At 62.2% G+C, this 16,930-nt stretch overlaps 1 protein-coding gene across 2 annotated transcripts in view; it reads left to right on the top strand.

The window, feature by feature from the left end:
• Positions 1–16,689, top strand: part of CDH4 (cadherin 4) — a 541,742-nt gene extending 525,053 nt beyond the window's left edge. Inside the window, exons 10-17 of one of the 2 annotated variants that reach the window (XR_006292859.1) lie at positions 5,129–5,382; positions 5,858–6,000; positions 9,106–9,339; positions 10,422–10,655; positions 10,739–10,878; positions 11,487–11,651; positions 12,959–13,229; positions 13,926–14,037. Coding sequence is in view for 1 of the 2 variants with exons in the window: in XM_043553542.1 (XP_043409477.1) it covers positions 5,129–5,382; positions 5,858–6,000; positions 9,106–9,339; positions 10,422–10,655; positions 10,739–10,878; positions 11,487–11,651; positions 12,959–13,140; positions 13,926–14,118 (1,545 nt within the window). In the remaining variant the exon portion in view is untranslated. Of the gene's footprint in view, positions 1–5,128; positions 5,383–5,857; positions 6,001–9,105; positions 9,340–10,421; positions 10,656–10,738; positions 10,879–11,486; positions 11,652–12,958; positions 13,230–13,925 lie in introns of both variants that reach the window. The other variant, XM_043553542.1, reaches the window with a different exon arrangement.
• Positions 16,690–16,930: the final 241 nt, after the last annotated feature.

Raw genomic sequence — 16,930 nt, 5'->3', positions numbered from 1 at the left:
TCTTGGCTCCCTTACCGCGGGCACGGGCCAGTCGCCCTCGCTGTGCCCCGGACGCGCAGGGCTGTCGCTGACACCGCAGTAGACCCTGGACAGAGAAGGGCAGGGCGGCGCCTGGAACAGCGCCTGGAAGGCAGTGAGAGCTCACCTGACAGGAACAGCTGCTGTCATGACACGGACTGGCTGCCTCCCCACCCGTCCCCCAGTGTTCAAGGAAGGTCACCTCAATCCCACCAGGGTCCCCAGGTCCCTTGGAGGCATCGGGCCCTGTGTTGGGTACACATCACTGCCCGGCCTGCGGAGTTGACAGTCTCCAGGGGGGCGTGAGAAGGAGCCACGGAGACGTTCTTGCCGCAGGTGTGCCTGCCTTCTGTCACACCACCCACCTGCTGTCTCCAGCCCCTGTGCCCCCCAGAGTCCCGGGACCTCCTCTGCCTTCCGGGCTGACCGGGTGCCGGGTAGGGGAGGAGAGCATCCCTGGGCCACTGCAGAGATATGTGTGGCCAGCCTGGCCCTCAGCCCCCTGGCCCCGGCTGGCTGCGTTGTCCCTCGGCCCTGAAGTCTGAGGAAATACACAGTCCCCTGGGGCAGATCTTGCCCTGCCCCCCACGCCCCCGGCCCCCTCCTCCCCATCCCCACTGGGCCTGCTATCTCTCAGGCTCTAGCCAAGCTGGGGCACAGCCGCTTTGCTCCCAGGCCCCCAGCCCCGGTGGGCATCTGTCACCACCCCCAGCCTCCTCGAGAGCCCCCGGCCTCTCCCCACATGTCCCCCTCCTGTCCCTCCTCCAACCATGAAACCACAATCTCTTTAAGGAGAAAACCACAGGTGCAGACCAATCACAGGCCCTTTCTCCTGCCTCACCTGGACCTCAGCTTTTGAATCAGAAAAGCCAAGAATTGGCCTCTTCTGTCCCCCCCTCCCCCGCCGGCAGCAGTAAGGCTCCCAGAGGCCAAAGCGGGGTCGCAGGGGGGCAGGGGACCAGGGATCGGGGGGAACAGGGCGTGCGGCCCCCACAAGCCCCTCCCTCCACCAGCCCCGCAGCCCTGCAGGTGACAGCTCCCGCCCAGAAGCGAATCCCCCCTCAGCAGGGTGCCCCCAGCCCCTCGCCTCTCAGCGAAGGGTCTTGGCCACGTCCGGGGAGGCAGCCACGGTGAGACCAGGGAGCACACACAGCCGCCCTGATGGAAGCTGGAGGGGCAGATTACCTATCGATTTCCCCATTACAAGTGTGTTTTATTTCACCCTCCTACAGACGGTTACTGGCCGTAACAGTGTTTCTGGAAGGCGTTCTCACTCAGACCGGTGACACTATCTTAATGCATTACACGCAGCGTTATTCCGTGTCCCCCGGGGACATGAACCAATAAACAGGGAGAAAGATTACTTCCTGTGGTGGCTCGTTCGCGGACAAAACCATCACACTTAAGTGGCGTCGCCCCGTCCCCAGACGGCTCTCGGGGGGTCCTGGGGGAGGCGCTAGGACACCAGCCGCCGTTTGGCCCCGGGGGGCCCTGGACACAGCGTGGGTGCAGGTGTGTGCTGTGGGCCTGGAGGCGATCGGACATCAGGACGGAGGAACCAAGCCCACACCTGGGAGGGACAAGGGCTCGTGGCCTCTGGCCTGAAGTCCCCCAGTATGGTTCGGGCCAGCATGCCTCACCACACTGGCCGCCCGCTGGGGCCGGTGAGGGTCCTGCCCGGGTGACATCAAGGCCCTCCCGCAAACACGCGCCTCGCAGCACCCAGCATCGCGTGCCAGGTGATGGGCAGCGGTGGGCGACCAGGGAGGCGTCAGACCATCCCCCGCTGCCCCAGGCCGACCCACGCTGGCTCTGTGCTGAGACACAAGGTGAAGCCCCTCCTCAAAGGGCTGTGAGGGGCAGGGGAAGACGGCAGTCGTGACACGGCCTGTGCCACGGAAGGACGTGGCGTCTCGTGGTGGGGATGGGGCGGGGCTCCCGGAGGCCCGCGGGGACCACGCCTGGAGAGGGCGATGGGGACATCAGGCCAGAGCCCCGGTCTCTGCCGTGGGGCCGGCCCCGGGGTCTCTTGAAGCCCCGCGCCCACCCCGTAATATTATTCACTGCTCTTAAATTCCTTCGTGTCCTACTTAATACCCCCTCTGTCGCAGTAGCTGGGAAGGCGTGGCTTTGATGCAGTGCGTGTAAGGTTTCTAACGCTCACAAACGAGCTGCTGGGGATGGACCTGGGTGGGGGGCAGGGGGCTCAGGTCGGATCAGCGGGGCGGCCCCGCCACCAGCAAGTAGGGGGTCCGCAGCGAAAACTGACACAGCAGATACATTCCTCTCCAAGCAGAAGCACGTTCGACTACTTTCCGTGGAAACTGGCAGGAGTCGGACGGCCGTGAGCCCGTTCCGTATCCCCCGCCATCCACACTTGTGGCTGAAATGCGTTTTTCACTCCCCGGCCTCGTGATTCTCCACCCCTAAGTATGTCAGGATGCATCGCCCTCAGACACGCGTTCCGCTTACGTAACCACGTACCAGACCCGGGCCGTGTTTCCTTCAGAGTCTCCGGTCCAAATCTGGGCTCCGTTCCCCTTAACCTTCCTGAAAGTGTCTGTCTGTGGTGGTTTTTCAGACCTGGATCTGAACGGGGTCCCTGAATGCCTTTGGTCGTAGCATCTCTCGAACCTGTCATACTCTAGAGGATTCCACCGTCCCGTCCGCCATCCACCTGTCGTAGACACAGCGGCAGATGGCCGACGGAATCCGGCCCCGCGTGGCGGATCTGTCCAGTCACTTCGTCACGATGTGTCTTGCTCCTCTTCTCCCACAATTCCCGTGCCCTGGGATTTAGACCTGCAGGGTCCCTCCGTGGGGACGAGCTTTGTGGCTGGAGCGGAGGAGTCCCATCAGGAAGCCCCTGGCCGTCCCTCTCTGGCCACGTAAGCCTGCCCACTGGGCTCGGGCGCTGACAGCCCCTTCCGTCCTTGTAGACCTGACTCTTCCCGCCCCCCATGACCAGCACTCGGGCTGCGCGTGACGCTTCGTACCCGCAAACGTGCAGTCCTCGTCGGTCCGCCTCCGCTGGTCTTATCATCCGCTGGTGGCCCTTGTCCGGATACGTGTCTCCACTCGTACAAAACGGTGCTTTTAAGAATCAGTCGTTCCCTGGCTGCGATGAGTCAGTACTGAAGAGCTTGCCCTCGGCAGCAACGGCTGTGCACTTAGGTGAAAGGCAGGTCGCGGTGGTCAGAGCAGCGGCCCCCCAGAGATGCCCGGGCCCGAGTCCCCGGAACCTGCCACTGCATAGCAGTCAGGTAGGGGCTCTGGGAGAGGACGCTTCCCTGGGAAGTCCGGGTGAGCCCCCTGGACTCAGCCTCTTTGCGAGACGGGGGCAGGAGGTGAGTGTCGGAGGAGCCGTGGGGAAGAGGCAGAGCTCAGACAGCTCCTCAAGGGGCAGGTTGCTGCTCGGAAGGGGGAGGAGGGGCCAGGAGCACCGGGGCTCCGGGGGCTGCAGAAGGCAAGTGTCCGGGAGGGCGCGGCCCCGCCCACACCTTGACCTCAGCCCGGCGACGCTGAGTTTTGACTTCCGACCTCCAGAACTGTAAGATAACAAATTGTGTTGCCCTAAGCCACTAAACAGGAACACGAAACCAGGACGGGGCCCGACAGGACACGTGAGATCAATCCTGTACGCGTTACTCCTCTTCATCCGTTCTCAGCCTGGCGGCTGGCCGCGGTCCCTCCGAGTTTCTGGTGCTGCCGTAACAAATCACATCCAGCCCGGGGGAGGCGCTCAACACACACGCTATTCTCTCCCACGTCTGGTAGTCGGATGTCCAAAATCAGCTCCACTGGGCCGGAACCGAGGAGCCGGCAAGGCTGGGCTCCCCCTGGGGATTCCATTTGCTTTTTCCAGTTTAGAAACTACATCCCTACACTGTGGCCCTTCCTGCCTCCTCAGAGCCAGAACCTCGGTGCTCACACAGCTGATGCTGTGTCCCTCTGTCTCCCCTTGTAAAGACCCTCGGATGGCATTTCAGGCCCCCTGGGGAGTCCTGGGCCATCTCCCACTGCAAGACCCCTAACTTCATCATGTCCACAAAGTCCCTGTGCCGTGGAGGGCGACGTGGTCACAGATTCCAGACATCAGGACCTGGACGTCTTTGGAGACCACTCATCATCCCACCAGAGCAATAAACAAAGTGTGTGTGTGTGTGTGTGTGCGCGCGCGCGCGCGCGTGTATTCATCTTCTCACTACGGTTAAGAATGCGTGGATTTTTATGTCTTCACCGTGCTTTGGTCAGCTGCAGTCATGATCGGTTCTGGCCGGTGGGAACTCCCCTGGCTGGTTCCTGGGTCCCTTCCTGAGTGCTTCCTTGTACCGTGGCCCAACCGGACGCCCCCAGTTCATCTCGTGGCCCGGCCTGCCTCCCGTCTGGGCCGGCCATTTCTCCAGTGAGAAGGGTACTTAGAAGCCAGCATCCGGACGGCAGAGGGGCTCGCTGCTGCCTGCCTGCCGTTTCTCCTCGGGGTCCCAGGGGGCAGAGCGAGGAACAACCCTTCACGAGCCCACCCTGCCCGGCTCCATTCACTTCACTGACTCCGATGGCCGTTTTATTCGAATTTAACACCGGAGGATTTTTACCTAACTTCGGTGACTTCATGCTCGTCTTTCCTTTCTCGTACCCGGAAAATCTTATTTCCTAAACCACGTTATTACACACGTTTATTTACCTTATCCTGGAATATACATCAGAGGCTTTAAAAATAAGCCCAGGGGCCGCCTGGGTGGCTCAGTCGGTTGAGCGTCTGACCTCGGCTCAGGTCATGATCTCACGGTTCATGGGTTCGAGCCCCGTGTTGGGCTCTGTGCTGACAGCTGGGAGCCTGGAGCCGGCTTTGGATCCTGCGTCTCCCTCCCTCTCTGCCCCAAAGAGTTTTTCCCTAAACTCTTTCTGCCCCCACTGGCAAACTCCACGGGAAGCCAGAGACGAGGGGCCGGCCTCCCTAGGGACCGGCCTCCTGGGCACAGAGCGGGCGGGAGGCGCAGGCACAGACTGGGGCGGCGGGTGCAGACCAACCAGCCCGCGGCCCCCACCCTCTGAGCCGGCCCCGTGGGTGCCTGTGCCGGCTCACCCCCTGGGGCCTCCCCTGTTCCAGGCAGTCGACTACGAGCTGAACAGAGCGTTCATGCTGACCGTGATGGTGTCCAACCAGGCGCCCCTGGCCAGTGGGATCCAGATGTCCTTCCAGTCGACGGCAGGGGTGACCATCTCCGTCGTGGACACCAACGAGGCACCCTACTTCCCCTCGAACCACAAGCTGATCCGCCTGGAGGAGGGCGTGCCCACCGGCACCGTACTGACCACGTTTTCGGCAGCGGACCCCGACCGGTTCATGCAGCAGGCCGTGAGGTGGGTCCCGACCCGTCTTGTGCGTCCGGGCAGGGGGCACCAGGAGCTCCGGGCTGGGGATGGCAGGGACCACCCGGCCCGTGTGATACAGGCGCTCACCCAAGAAGGTGGAAAGTTTTCAACACGTTCAGCAGTATCTCGAGTCAGGTCGGTCCTGGTCCAGGTCGCTGCGGGTCCCCTGGCCTCTCCGTCTTAGTTCCTCAGTCTCCCCGTCTGTAAAGAGGGGACAGTGAGAGTACCTGCCTCCTGGGGTCCTTGTGAGGATCGGGAACCCGTCCGCCGCGGCGACCGTGAGCCGCTGTTGAGGGAGGACCCCATCCCGGGCGGCAGGGAAAGGCCCGGGGTCCAGGCGGGCGCCCCGCGAGGGCCGCGTCCTGCCAAGTGCAGGCTGGCGGGCCCGGTGGCCAGGGCAGGCCGGGGGCTCGGGGTCACTCCCCCCTTCACCTCCTCACCTCCTCACCTCCTCCCTCCTCAGATACTCCAAACTGTCGGACCCAGCAAACTGGCTGCACATTAATGCCACCAACGGTCAGATCACCACGGCAGCCGTCCTTGACCGAGAATCCCTCTACATCAAAAACAACGTCTACGAGGCCACCTTCCTGGCAGCTGACAACGGTGCGTCCCACTCCAGGGGGCGACTGTCGGGTGCTCACCCCTGCCGTGCGCTTTATGGCAGGGAGACCGAGTGAGGCCCGTCCAGCACCCAGAGAAGGTGGAGGAGGGGAGCAGGGGGGCACCCGCCACGCCAGGTGTCCTGTGCGGAGGCGCAAGGGGACCTCATCGTCCTTCAGTGCCCTCGGGCAGGCCCCTCTGTGCACGCGTTCAGAGCTCTGGGCTGCCTGACCACCAGAGGGGGCCGGGGAAGGGCCTCCTCCAAGCAGCCCCGGGATGCCACCCCTTGTGACTCTGACCACCCCTGACCCGGACCCCGGCAGCCTCAGTCCGAGTAGGGGCCCACGAGGGGCCCCAGAGGCAGGGCAGACACCCGTGAGAAGCCACGTGCCAACCGGGTGAGCCCTGGGAGCCCGGAGAGGGTGACGGCGAGGCCCCTGAGCCAGACTGGGGAGCCCCAGGGGGCCTCGGGTAGGGGTGAAGGTGAACTGGGCTGAGGCAGGAGGGCTGGGCAGGGGGAAGGGAGGGAGGGCCGAGCAAAGGCAGCAGCCGTGGAGCCAGGATGGGGCAGGAAGAAGGTTCACGAGCACTGGGGCCTCCCAGGGGTGTGGACAGATGGGTGCTGGGACTCCAGGCCCCGTGGCCACCCCGCCCCGGATCCGGGGCACCCAGGAGCCGCCAAGGCCCAGAGCCCAGGGTGTCTACCCAACTCTGCACAGGAGGGGAGAGGAAAGATCCCAGAGCCAGGAATCAGTCCGGCACCACTGAGTGGTGGGGAGAGACCCGACCGCTCCGTGCCCCAGTTTCCTCCTCTGCAAAGTGGGGATAAGCCTACCGCCTCCACTGGGGCTGTGAGAATTGCTGAGCTGGTGCCCCCTGAAGCACTGGGAACAGGGCCCAGCCCAGGTCAGCGCCACTGCCAGTGCTGTCATTGCCACGAGCTCCTGCTGTGTGCCAGGCGCTCATCAGCCGACCGAACAGACAAGGCTGACATTCCAGGGGCCCGTGTGTCAGCTAGAACCAGGTCCAGCCGCGTAACGGTGATAGAAATCGCAGCGCGAGTGAGGTTTCTTTTCCCCCACGCGAAAGAAGACTGGAGGCAGGCCGGCAGCCGTGGGTCCGGGGTCTGGTTGAGAAGGCAGGCTCACTCTGGCCACCTGTGTGTCTTCAGCGAGCTACAGCACGGTCCACAATGGCTGCCGTGCTCCAGCCGTCACGACCACATGCCGGCAGACAGGAGGAAGACCAAGAAAGGCAGGGACACATTTCTGCCCTTCTGAGGACTTCCACCCCCAGCTCGTAAAGGCCAGGACTTAGCCACGAAGCCACGTTTCATTGCAAGGGATGTTGAGAAATATGTCTTCTGGCTGGGCAGTGATGATCCCAGATAAAATCTGGGGCTCCAGGTCTTTTAAAGACAAACAGGGAAGTGGATATTAGTGGACAACTTAGCAGTCTCTTGCCATCACGAGACAAATGAGAAGTCAGCCAGATAATTTCAGGGAGCAAGTTCTGGAAGAAAACAAAGCAGGGCATGGGAGGGAGGGGCCAGGGCTTCCAGCTATGCTCCCGAGCTGTGGGGCCAAGACCTGTGGGACCAGAAGGAACAAGCCAAGAGAAGATGGGGTCTCAGGGGAGTCCCAGAGTTAGGCAGCAGCATGTGCAAAGGTCCTGAGGCAGACCTACGCCCGGTGGGTTCTAGGACGGTGGTGCCGCTGAGGCTTCAGGAGCGAGAGTAGCCCTCGCACAAAGGCTCGTCCCACAGCAAGTGAAAGCTGGGGCCCGGTCACCACCTGCTGGCCTCCCTCCTGGCTTCCCTGACCCTCGGGGTCTGCAAAAGCCCGGCCCTGGAAGCTGACCGTGAGGTGCGCCAGCCCCGCTGGTGGGGGTGGTGCCCCTCCTCCAGCGGCTCAAGCTGCCGGATTAGAAAGTGGTTTTAAATGAACCCGTGGCCAAAGCAGCAGAAAGTAGAGGGCAGCCCGAAAAGGGGAGGCTGCACCCAGCCTCCTAGGATGGAGGACGGGCTTTGCCGCAAGGAGCCCAGGCTCGGGAAAGAGAAGGCGGGTGCCGGCGGCACAGGGCCCGGAAGGGGTGGGTCCCGGCTGGTGAGCGCCGTCTGTAGAGCTCTGCGTGAGTGCTGTGGGCAATGGTGGGCATGTGCGTGTGTGCACATTGTGCGTGTGCGTGTGCATACGTGCGTGCGTGCTGAGTGCTGTGGACAACTGTGTGAGTGCTGTGGGCAACTGTGCGCGCACGCGTGCACGTGCAGGCATGTGCGTGCGCGTGAGTGCTGTGGGCAACTTGTGTGTGCGTACATGCACATGTGTGCAGGCGTGTGTGCGTGCATGTGTGCACGTACATGTGTGTGTGTGCGTGCACGTGTGCATGGGCATGTGTGTTTGCATGTGTGCGCATCCATGAGTGCACATGTATGCGTGTGTGCACATGTGTGCACGTTGTGTTGCATGCATGGACGCGTGTGCATGCAGCTGTGTGCTGTGGGCGACTGTGCGCATGCATGTGTGCACACGTGTGTGCGCACATGCGTGTTGCGTGTGTGCATGCGCATGTGCACAGGTGTGTTTGCATGTGTGCACGTCCATGTGTGTGCATGCGTGCACATGCATGCATGCATTGCGCATGTGTGTGTGCATGTGTACATGTGTTGCGTGCACCTGTGTGCTGTGGGCAACTGTGCACATGCATGTGTGCATACGTGTGTGCGTGTGCGTGTTGCGTGTGTGTTTGCATGTGTGCACGTGCGTGCATGCATGTGCGCATGTGTGCGTGTGCATGTGTACACGTTTTGCGTGCGTGTGTGTGCTGTGGGCGACTGTGCACGTGCATGTGTGCACACGTGTGTGTGCATGCGCACACGTGTTGCGTGTGTGCATGCGTGTGCGCACACACACTGGCAGCTCCACAGCTGAGTGGTTGTGTGTGTTGTACAGCAGGTGTTGGTGCAGGTTCAGGGCTGTGCATGTGGCCGGGGGTCCATCCCTGGGTAGGGCGGTGGGGCTGGGGCGGGTCCCACGTGCATCATCGTGTGCCCGTGGTCGTGGAGAATCAGGAGCAACCCCGCACAGTCACCCTGTGCCTCTCCCACAGGGATCCCCCCTGCTAGCGGCACCGGGACCCTCCAGATCTATCTAATCGACATCAATGACAACGCCCCCGAGCTGCTGCCCAAGGAGGCACAGATCTGTGAGAAGCCCAGCCTGAACGCCATCAACATCACCGCGGCCGATGCCGACGTTGACCCCAACATTGGCCCCTATGTCTTCGAGCTGCCCTTTGCCCCGGCCGCCGTGCGGAAGAACTGGACCATCACCCGCCTGAACGGTGAGCCCGCCTCCGGCACCAGCAGAGTGGACACGTCTGGGGCGCAGCACCCCAAGGGGGCCCACGGAAGAGTGAGCGGTGGAGACGGGAGCCCTGCCCCCCCAGCGGACCCCCATGAGGCAGGGGACGCTGGCCGTGCTCCAGTCCGTCCCTGAGGGGGCCATGAAGGCAGTCCCACTCTTAGAACGATCACGGCCATCAACATCCTGCAGCCCCAGCCACTCATGTCTGTGACTGCTTCCTGCACGCGGCACTGACTGGCGGGACCCTGACCGATCTATTTCCTGAGGGCAGTTTCCTAGGTGTGGATTTGTTGTATAAAGGGGTATCTAGATTCTGAAATTTTCTAGCACCGAGGATGCATCTGGAAAGGTCACACCAATTTGTAGTTTGACCAGGAGTACAAGAGAACACCTGCTTACCCAAGCCCTCACCAACACTGAATGTCATTATTTTTTGGGTTTTAGAAAATGTTTTATGTTTATTTTGAAAGAGAGAGTGTGTGAATAGGGAGAGGGGCAGAGAGAGAGGGGAGAGAGAGAGAATCCCAAGCAGGCTCCATGCTGTCAGCAAGGACCCCAATCCAGGGCTCAATCCCATGAACCATGAGATCACGACCTGAGCCGAAATCAAGAGTCGAACGCTTGACTGAGCCGCCCGGGAGCCCTGAATGTCAGTTTTAAAGAGCATTTTCCCAATATTAGCCAAAATCATTGTCTCCGTTTTCATCTCTTAACTACCAGTGCCCTCTTTTCATCTATTCATTGGCCATTTGCTGTTTCTTCCGTTAATTGTTCAATGCCCTTGCCTAATTTTCTTTGAGGTTTTTTTCTAATTGATTTGGCAGAACTCTTTATATATTAAGGAAGTGATTTCTTCATCCTACATATGTTGCAATTGCTCTTTTCTTGAACTGCCAGTATCTTTTCACTCTACGGAACGATCTAGCACGTGTGTGCGTGCGTGCATGGACCAAATATATTTTAGATTTTCGCGCTGTCGGACTCTCTGTCCCCTCGAAGTCCTGGGGTAAAGGCGTGCTGGCTGCAGACTGAACGAAGCCTGTCCTGTCCCTCTGCCAGGTGACTATGCTCAGCTGAGCCTGCGTATCCTCTACCTGGAGGCTGGAATGTACGATGTCCCCATCATCGTCACAGACTCGGGGAACCCTCCGCTGTCCAACACGTCCGTTATCAAGGTCAAGGTGTGCCCGTGCGACGAGAACGGCGACTGCACCACGGTTGGCGCCGTGGCGGCGGCTGGTCTGGGCACCAGCGCCATCGTGGCCATCCTCATCTGCGTCGTCATCCTGCTCAGTGAGTACGGCTGAGCCACGCATGCGCACCCGTGCTCACACGCGCACGCGCCCCTGCTCACGGCGCGGCCCCTGCCCCCACAGCCATGGTCCTGCTGTTCGTGGTGTGGATGAAGCGGCGGGAGAAGGAGCGCCACACCAAGCAGCTGCTCATCGACCCCGAGGACGACGTGCGTGACAACATCCTCAAGTACGACGAGGAAGGGGGCGGCGAGGAGGACCAGGTGAGGCGCGTGGCCGCGGCCCCCTCCAGGCTCGCAGCTGGAGGGCGTTTTGTCCTTCGTCTCGGTGCGGAGGGGCCCACGCACCTGCCAGGGCGGCAGAGGTGGGCGCGGCCTCCCTGCCCGCCCTCGCCCGCACCCGGGGGCTGGCACGGCGCCCCCCATCCCGCTCTCCCCCCTTAGCCGGGACCCCAGCCCTGTCCCCGCCCCTCCCGCGCGCACAACGGACGTGCACGGGGCGCCCGGGAGCGTGGACTCCAGGGAGCTGCCCGGCTGGACTCTGGGTGTGAGGTGGCCGTGGGGAACTTGGGGCGGCTGTGCACCCCGCTAGAGCTCAGTGCCCCCTTAAGACAGGTGAACGGGAGCCCCAGCCCCGGGCTGTTCCCGGGAACAAAGGAGGCGCGTCCTGGCAGGGGCGGGGTGCGGTCCCTGGGGCCCTGGGGGAGCGTCAGACCGGCGAGGGCAGCCTCTGGGGTCACGGGCAGGACTGGGATGAATTTGGGGAGCGGGCTTCGCGGGGAGGGCAGACCGGGTGCCGGGCCGGGGCGGCAGGCGCGCTGGGCGCCCCTGCCCGCGGCCCCCGCTGGTACCCCCGCCCGGCCCCTCCCCAGGACTACGACCTCAGCCAGCTGCAGCAGCCGGAGTCCATGGAGCACGTGCTGAGCAAGGCCCCGGGGGTGCGGCGGGTGGACGAGCGGCCCGTGGGCGCCGAGCCTCAGTACCCGGTCAGGCCCGTGGTGCCGCACCCGGGAGACATCGGGGACTTCATCACCGAGGTGGGTGCTCCGCACGGGGGCGAGGCCGCCCGAGCAGGGCCGCTCCGCTGAGCAGAAGGCCCCGGCACCGCGCACAGGCCACAGCCCCTCGCCGCGTGGGGCGGCCAGGCCGGGCTGAGGGGACAGATCCAGACCGGGGCTCAGGACTCACCCTGTCCTCAGCGCCCCTGTGACCGCAGGGGCCCCGCGTGTCCCCCCCCCCCCCCCCGGTCTGCTCTCTAACGCTGACGCCTCAAGGGGGGCTGGCGACGTGTGTACCCCGCCCGTGTCAGAATCTAACCGTGAAATAACTGACTTACACGGATCGCAGCCCAGGGGGTGGTTCCGCAGAGACGCAAAGGTGTCTCAGGACGCTCCTGAGACACGTCACCAGCCGCAGGTCAGATTTCTTCAACTGCCCCAGAGCTGATCTGCCTCAGGCGGCACTTACTCCCCGGGACGTGATGAGATTTCAAAACCCCTGATCTGGGATTAAAAGCCCATTTCGGATAATTCTTAGAGAAAAGTAAACATGGAAACTTCAAACCATTCTTACGGAGGGGTGATACGGGTGCCCTTCCCAGGGCAGGGCTGGGCAGTGACGTGTGTCGCAGCCAGCGGACGCTGTGGCACCCAGGCCACCCCGCAGTGACCGCCCGGGGCCAGCGGGAGCCCCTCCCCACGGGGACGGCCCAGGGCGGGGCCAGCGGGAGCCCCTCCCCACGGGGACGGCCCGGGGCGGGGCCAGCGGGAGCCCCTCCCCACGGGGACGGTCCGGGGCGGGACCAGCGGGAGCCCCTCCCCACGGGCTCAGGAGCAGGGGTGTGCACCCACCACCCCCACGGTCCCGGAGGAGGCCACAGGACCCCTCGGGCCGGAGAGCGCAGCTGCTGGCGGGAGGAGAGAGGGCCAGGGCGCACGGGGAGGGGCTCTGGCAACACCTGATGCGTCCCCAGTTTTGTTCACGGGGACGGTGACCGTGGGGCAACTTGAGACTTCTGACTTGTGGCCACCTCAGGGTCACATTCCAAGTGGCAGAGACACGGGATCGCGACCCGTCTGCCCCCTGGGGAGGGGCTGCTCCCAGGCGCAGGCCCCACCCAGCCCTCTCGCCTCACGGTATCGGTGTGGCCTCCAGCATCTAGCGTGCCACCTGTTCCCCCTTCCCTACACCCCAGCCCTACTCCGTTCTCTGAGGCCCCTGGTTAGACAAGGCCGCACTTAACTGAGAACCTACTGTATGCAAAGCTCAGCCTCCTGGCCTGCTCCCCAACGCTCCGGAGCGCCCCCGTGTCCCCCACCCCTCACCCCGTGTCTCTGTGACCCAGGGCCTCCGAGCCGCTGACAATGACCCCACAGCTCCCCCCTACGACTCCCTGCTGGTCTTCGACTACGAAGGCAGCGGCTCCACCGCGGGCTCCGTCAGCTCCCTCAACTCGTCCAGCTCCGGGGACCAAGACTACGATTACCTGAACGACTGGGGGCCCAGGTTCAAGAAGCTGGCGGACATGTACGGAGGCGGCGAGGAGGACTGAGCCGCAGAGGGGGCCTGTGGGAGGCGCCGGGCTGCCCGGCTCCCTGCGGACCTGTCCTTTAGTGGTGTGTTAGGGGGTCCCTCCCCGCCCCAGCCCCCCCAACAGGCGCGCGTCGCCCACCGCAGTAGCTGGCTGGCGCTGGAGGAGAGCGCGAGGCACTCTGTCTTAACTTGAATTTCCTAGAACAGAAGCACTGTTTTTAAAAACAAAAAAAGAAAAGTGCCTTTTGGTACATGTATCAGATTCCCTCAAACTCAGGAGTGACTAAAAGCAAGCAGACAGACCACGTACGGCCCCCCAACCCCAGTCCTGAGCAACCCCCCCAGCCCCAGCCAGTCCCAGCTCTGAAGGCACCAATTAAGGAATCGGGGAGAAAGTGTCCTTTTTTTTTTTTTTTTTTTTTTTTTTTTTTTTAAAGTGGGTGATTTGCTTCACAAAATTTACAAAGAAAACCCAGTTTGGGGTCCAAATCCCAACAGCCCTTCCGAGCCCTCCAGCGTTGCTCTACACGGTGGGGGTCTCCTGGGCCCTCAGGTGTCCTTGAGGCTGGAGGGCTGCAGGAGACCCAGCCGCAGAAAGTTCCCCAGGGGCGGGCCAGGCCTGTCCACCAGACGCACCGCTGTGTGCACTTGGCTTTCAACGCGTCTTTGGCTGCCCTCCGACTCTAGACGCTGTAAATAGCTGGGGCGGGTGGGGTTCCCCAGGGGCTTCTCTGATGCTCACCATCTCTTCCCTCGGCTGTCCCCGGGTCCCTCCCCAGAGACAACTGTCACCCCAAACTCCACCCAAGTCCCCGTTGCCTTTGGTCCGGAAGAATACAGCGTCCCAAGAAGCCACAGCCCGAACCAGCCAGCATCCCCGAAAACCCTACCATGAGCCCTCCGCCCCTCGCGACTGGATTCCCGAAGGACCCCGTCAGAGGCCCAGCCCCCGAGAACCGGACACATCCGTGAGGGCCGTGCGGACGGCAGGCAGGGCCGGGAACCCGCACAAGCCACAGCCCTTCTGCATCGGAGTCTCCGATGCTCCTGAGCTCACATGCACAGCAAAGACCTGCTCCAAGTGGCCAGGCTGCCCTGACATTGCTGTGCCATGGGTCCCACAGATGTGTCTGGACGGCACCCACCTGAAACAGCAGCCCATCTCCTTTCCTTTGGACCCAGCTCAGCCCCGAGCAGCTGCTCAGACTCCCGAGAGTTGCAACAGCCCTTTGCACAGGCAGGTCCGACGTATACACCAGACTCGAGAGTCAGTTCCGCAGGACGTGAAAGGCGCCGTGTCCCCGGGGCCCACTGGGGAGACCCCCACCGCGTTTGTTCTCTGGGTGAGAAGAGGCTCCTTGGTCCCCGGTGGGAGAAGACAGCCTCGCGGGAGAACCCTGGTCTATTCACAGGCTCCCCAAGAAAGGGGCCGAAGGGTGCACTGGCTGTGGGCGGGACTTGGCGCTGGGGTGCCCTCGGGGAAGCTGGCTTGCCTCGGTTTCCCACCCTGGAGCCTCGAGGAAAAGCTTCAAGGGCTTGGGGAGGTGGGGAGGGCTAGGGCTCAGCTTGCTGTCCGTGCTGTCCGTCTGGTTGTCTTTGATGCAGTCTCAGCCTATGGCCTGTCCCCCTGCCTGGGGTCACCCTCTTTTCCAAACAGCTTTGGCCTCAGAGGTGTACGTGGGGGCGTGTGTGTGTGTGTGTGTGCGCAGTGGGTCTGGGTTTGTCCCCACCGGACGGCAGGCTTCCTCCGCGTGCCAAACTCCTTGCCAACTCCGCCGTTCTCCCAGAGCTGAGCTGGGGCCGTGAGCACTGGTGTGTGGCCGGCTGGTGGTGAGGCTGAAGTGGGTTCTGCCCCTGACCCCCTCCCCCTGCCTGGGGAGGAAGGGAGGGACAAAGACAGTGACTGTGTCACACGCTGGAAGCCCTGTCTATGCAGACGGCAGTCTCGGGGGGGAGGGGCTGTAAAGGGGGACTAGGACCGCTGTCCAAAGCCGAGCTATGCAGATGCCTCGGGGCCAGGCAAGGACTGTCCCTGTGTCTGGGGACGTGGCCATTCGAGGGATTGCTGGTGGGGTCAGGACTGATGGAGGCGAGTTGGAATCTTGTGTGTTTTGTTGTTTTTGGAAAGTTCATCCACCTGTTGAACTTCTAAGTGTGAACACGGTCCGGGCACTGAGGCAGCCGTGGATTCTCCTCTGAAATCCCGACTCTCTCGGGTTTCCGGGGCCCTGGGCTTCCTCAGGGACGGACGTGCCAGGCCCGGCCCAGGACCCGGCCTCCTGCACACCGGTCCCGTGGACCCCAGCACAGGTGCCTGTCTCCCCTGCCTCCTCGCCCCACACCCCTGCCCCTCACTGCCACCCGGCCCCTGATGCAGTTTGCCTAAATCCTGCAGGCTGAGGCTGTGGCCGCCAGCTGGGCGGATGTTGACGGGGGACTTCTCACACCCATCCCTGCCTCCAAATGTCTAGACAGCTGCCCCTCTCGCTCGCCCCTGCAGTCCTCGGGGGCCAGAGAAAGATGGGGTTCCCCTGCCCTCCCACATCCGCCTCGGAACAGGTTCCGAGGTCAAGCTAGCATTAGCTAAGTGTGCAAGCAGCGTCAGACGCCTCTCTCACGGACCCCACGTGCCCGTGATCGGGGCCACGGAGGCCCAGACTCGGCACTGGCAAAGTGCCAGGGCACAGTTTCGTTTCTGTAGGGAATTTCGTTCTGGGAACAGGACACACCTGCACCGTAGGGTGGAGGCGAGAACACGGCCGTGGTCGGCGGGCACCCCGGCCGAGGACCCCCGCATCTGTCTGGGCCTCCCAGACAGACAGCCAAACGTCAGGGCCTCGCGATGCCTCAGTTTCCCTAGCGTGAGCACCGGCTGATGCACGGGGCGCCTCTGTCCTCTCCAAGGTACAAAGTTAGGGGAGGGGAGTCTCACTCTTTGTCAGTGCTAGAAAAGGCACCAAAAAACCCCGCAAGGTCTCGCGTAGACAGCGCCACACCCAGCGCGTCCTGCGGAAGCGCTCGCACGGCCCGGCGCGCACGTAAGACAGGTTCTGCCCAGCGGGGAGCCTCCTCTGTGTATAATTGGAACGCGTTTTGCTTTTCCTTTTCTCTCCTTTTTCCATTCTGATTTTTGTTTTTTGCATGTTTCTTTTTGAAAATGGACAAAATGTGTAGCAGCCCGCATGACTGTGGTTGTTTTGGGGAAAGATACCGGAGTATGACGTGTCCCCACTGCAACTCTGAGCACCGTGGAGTTAGGCAGACGCCCCAACTTTTTTTGTAACCGTCAACAGCACAACTATTTTGTATTGTTGTTTGTATCATTTTGTACCAAAAAAGCAAAAACAAAAACAAAAACAAAAACAAAAAAAGCCAAGGGAAAAAAAAAAGGGAAGAGCGTCGATGTTTTCTCAATGTGTTTTTAGTGCCCGGCAGTCTTGGTTCCAAACTGAGTAGCGGCTTTGCGGAGCTGCCCTGTGCTGGAGCGGAGTCGGGGCCCTGGCACACTGCTCCAGACGAGTAAATAAAGTCCCGTTTTAAATAGTCGGCTCAACCTGGCTTGTGTTTCTCCGAACATTCGAGAAGCCAGTGGTGCCCCCGGACAGCAGGTGGCCGGATACGGGGCTTCGGTGTCGAGAGTGGGGTCTGTTCATCCGGCAGACGTTTCTGGGGCCCCTGCTGCGTCCAGGCACGGTTCTGGGCTCCGGGAGCACGCGAGTGAACGAAACCTGGCACGATCCTCCCATCTGTGAGGCCGGGGAAAGCATACAAACGAAAGCCCACA

The sequence above is a fragment of the Prionailurus bengalensis genome, chromosome A3 (genome assembly GCF_016509475.1).
Source record: "Prionailurus bengalensis isolate Pbe53 chromosome A3, Fcat_Pben_1.1_paternal_pri, whole genome shotgun sequence".
NCBI classification, from domain to species: domain Eukaryota; kingdom Metazoa; phylum Chordata; class Mammalia; order Carnivora; family Felidae; genus Prionailurus; species Prionailurus bengalensis.
The sequence above is the reverse complement of the archived record's forward strand: the minus strand, read 5'-3'. Positions and strand labels throughout refer to the sequence as shown.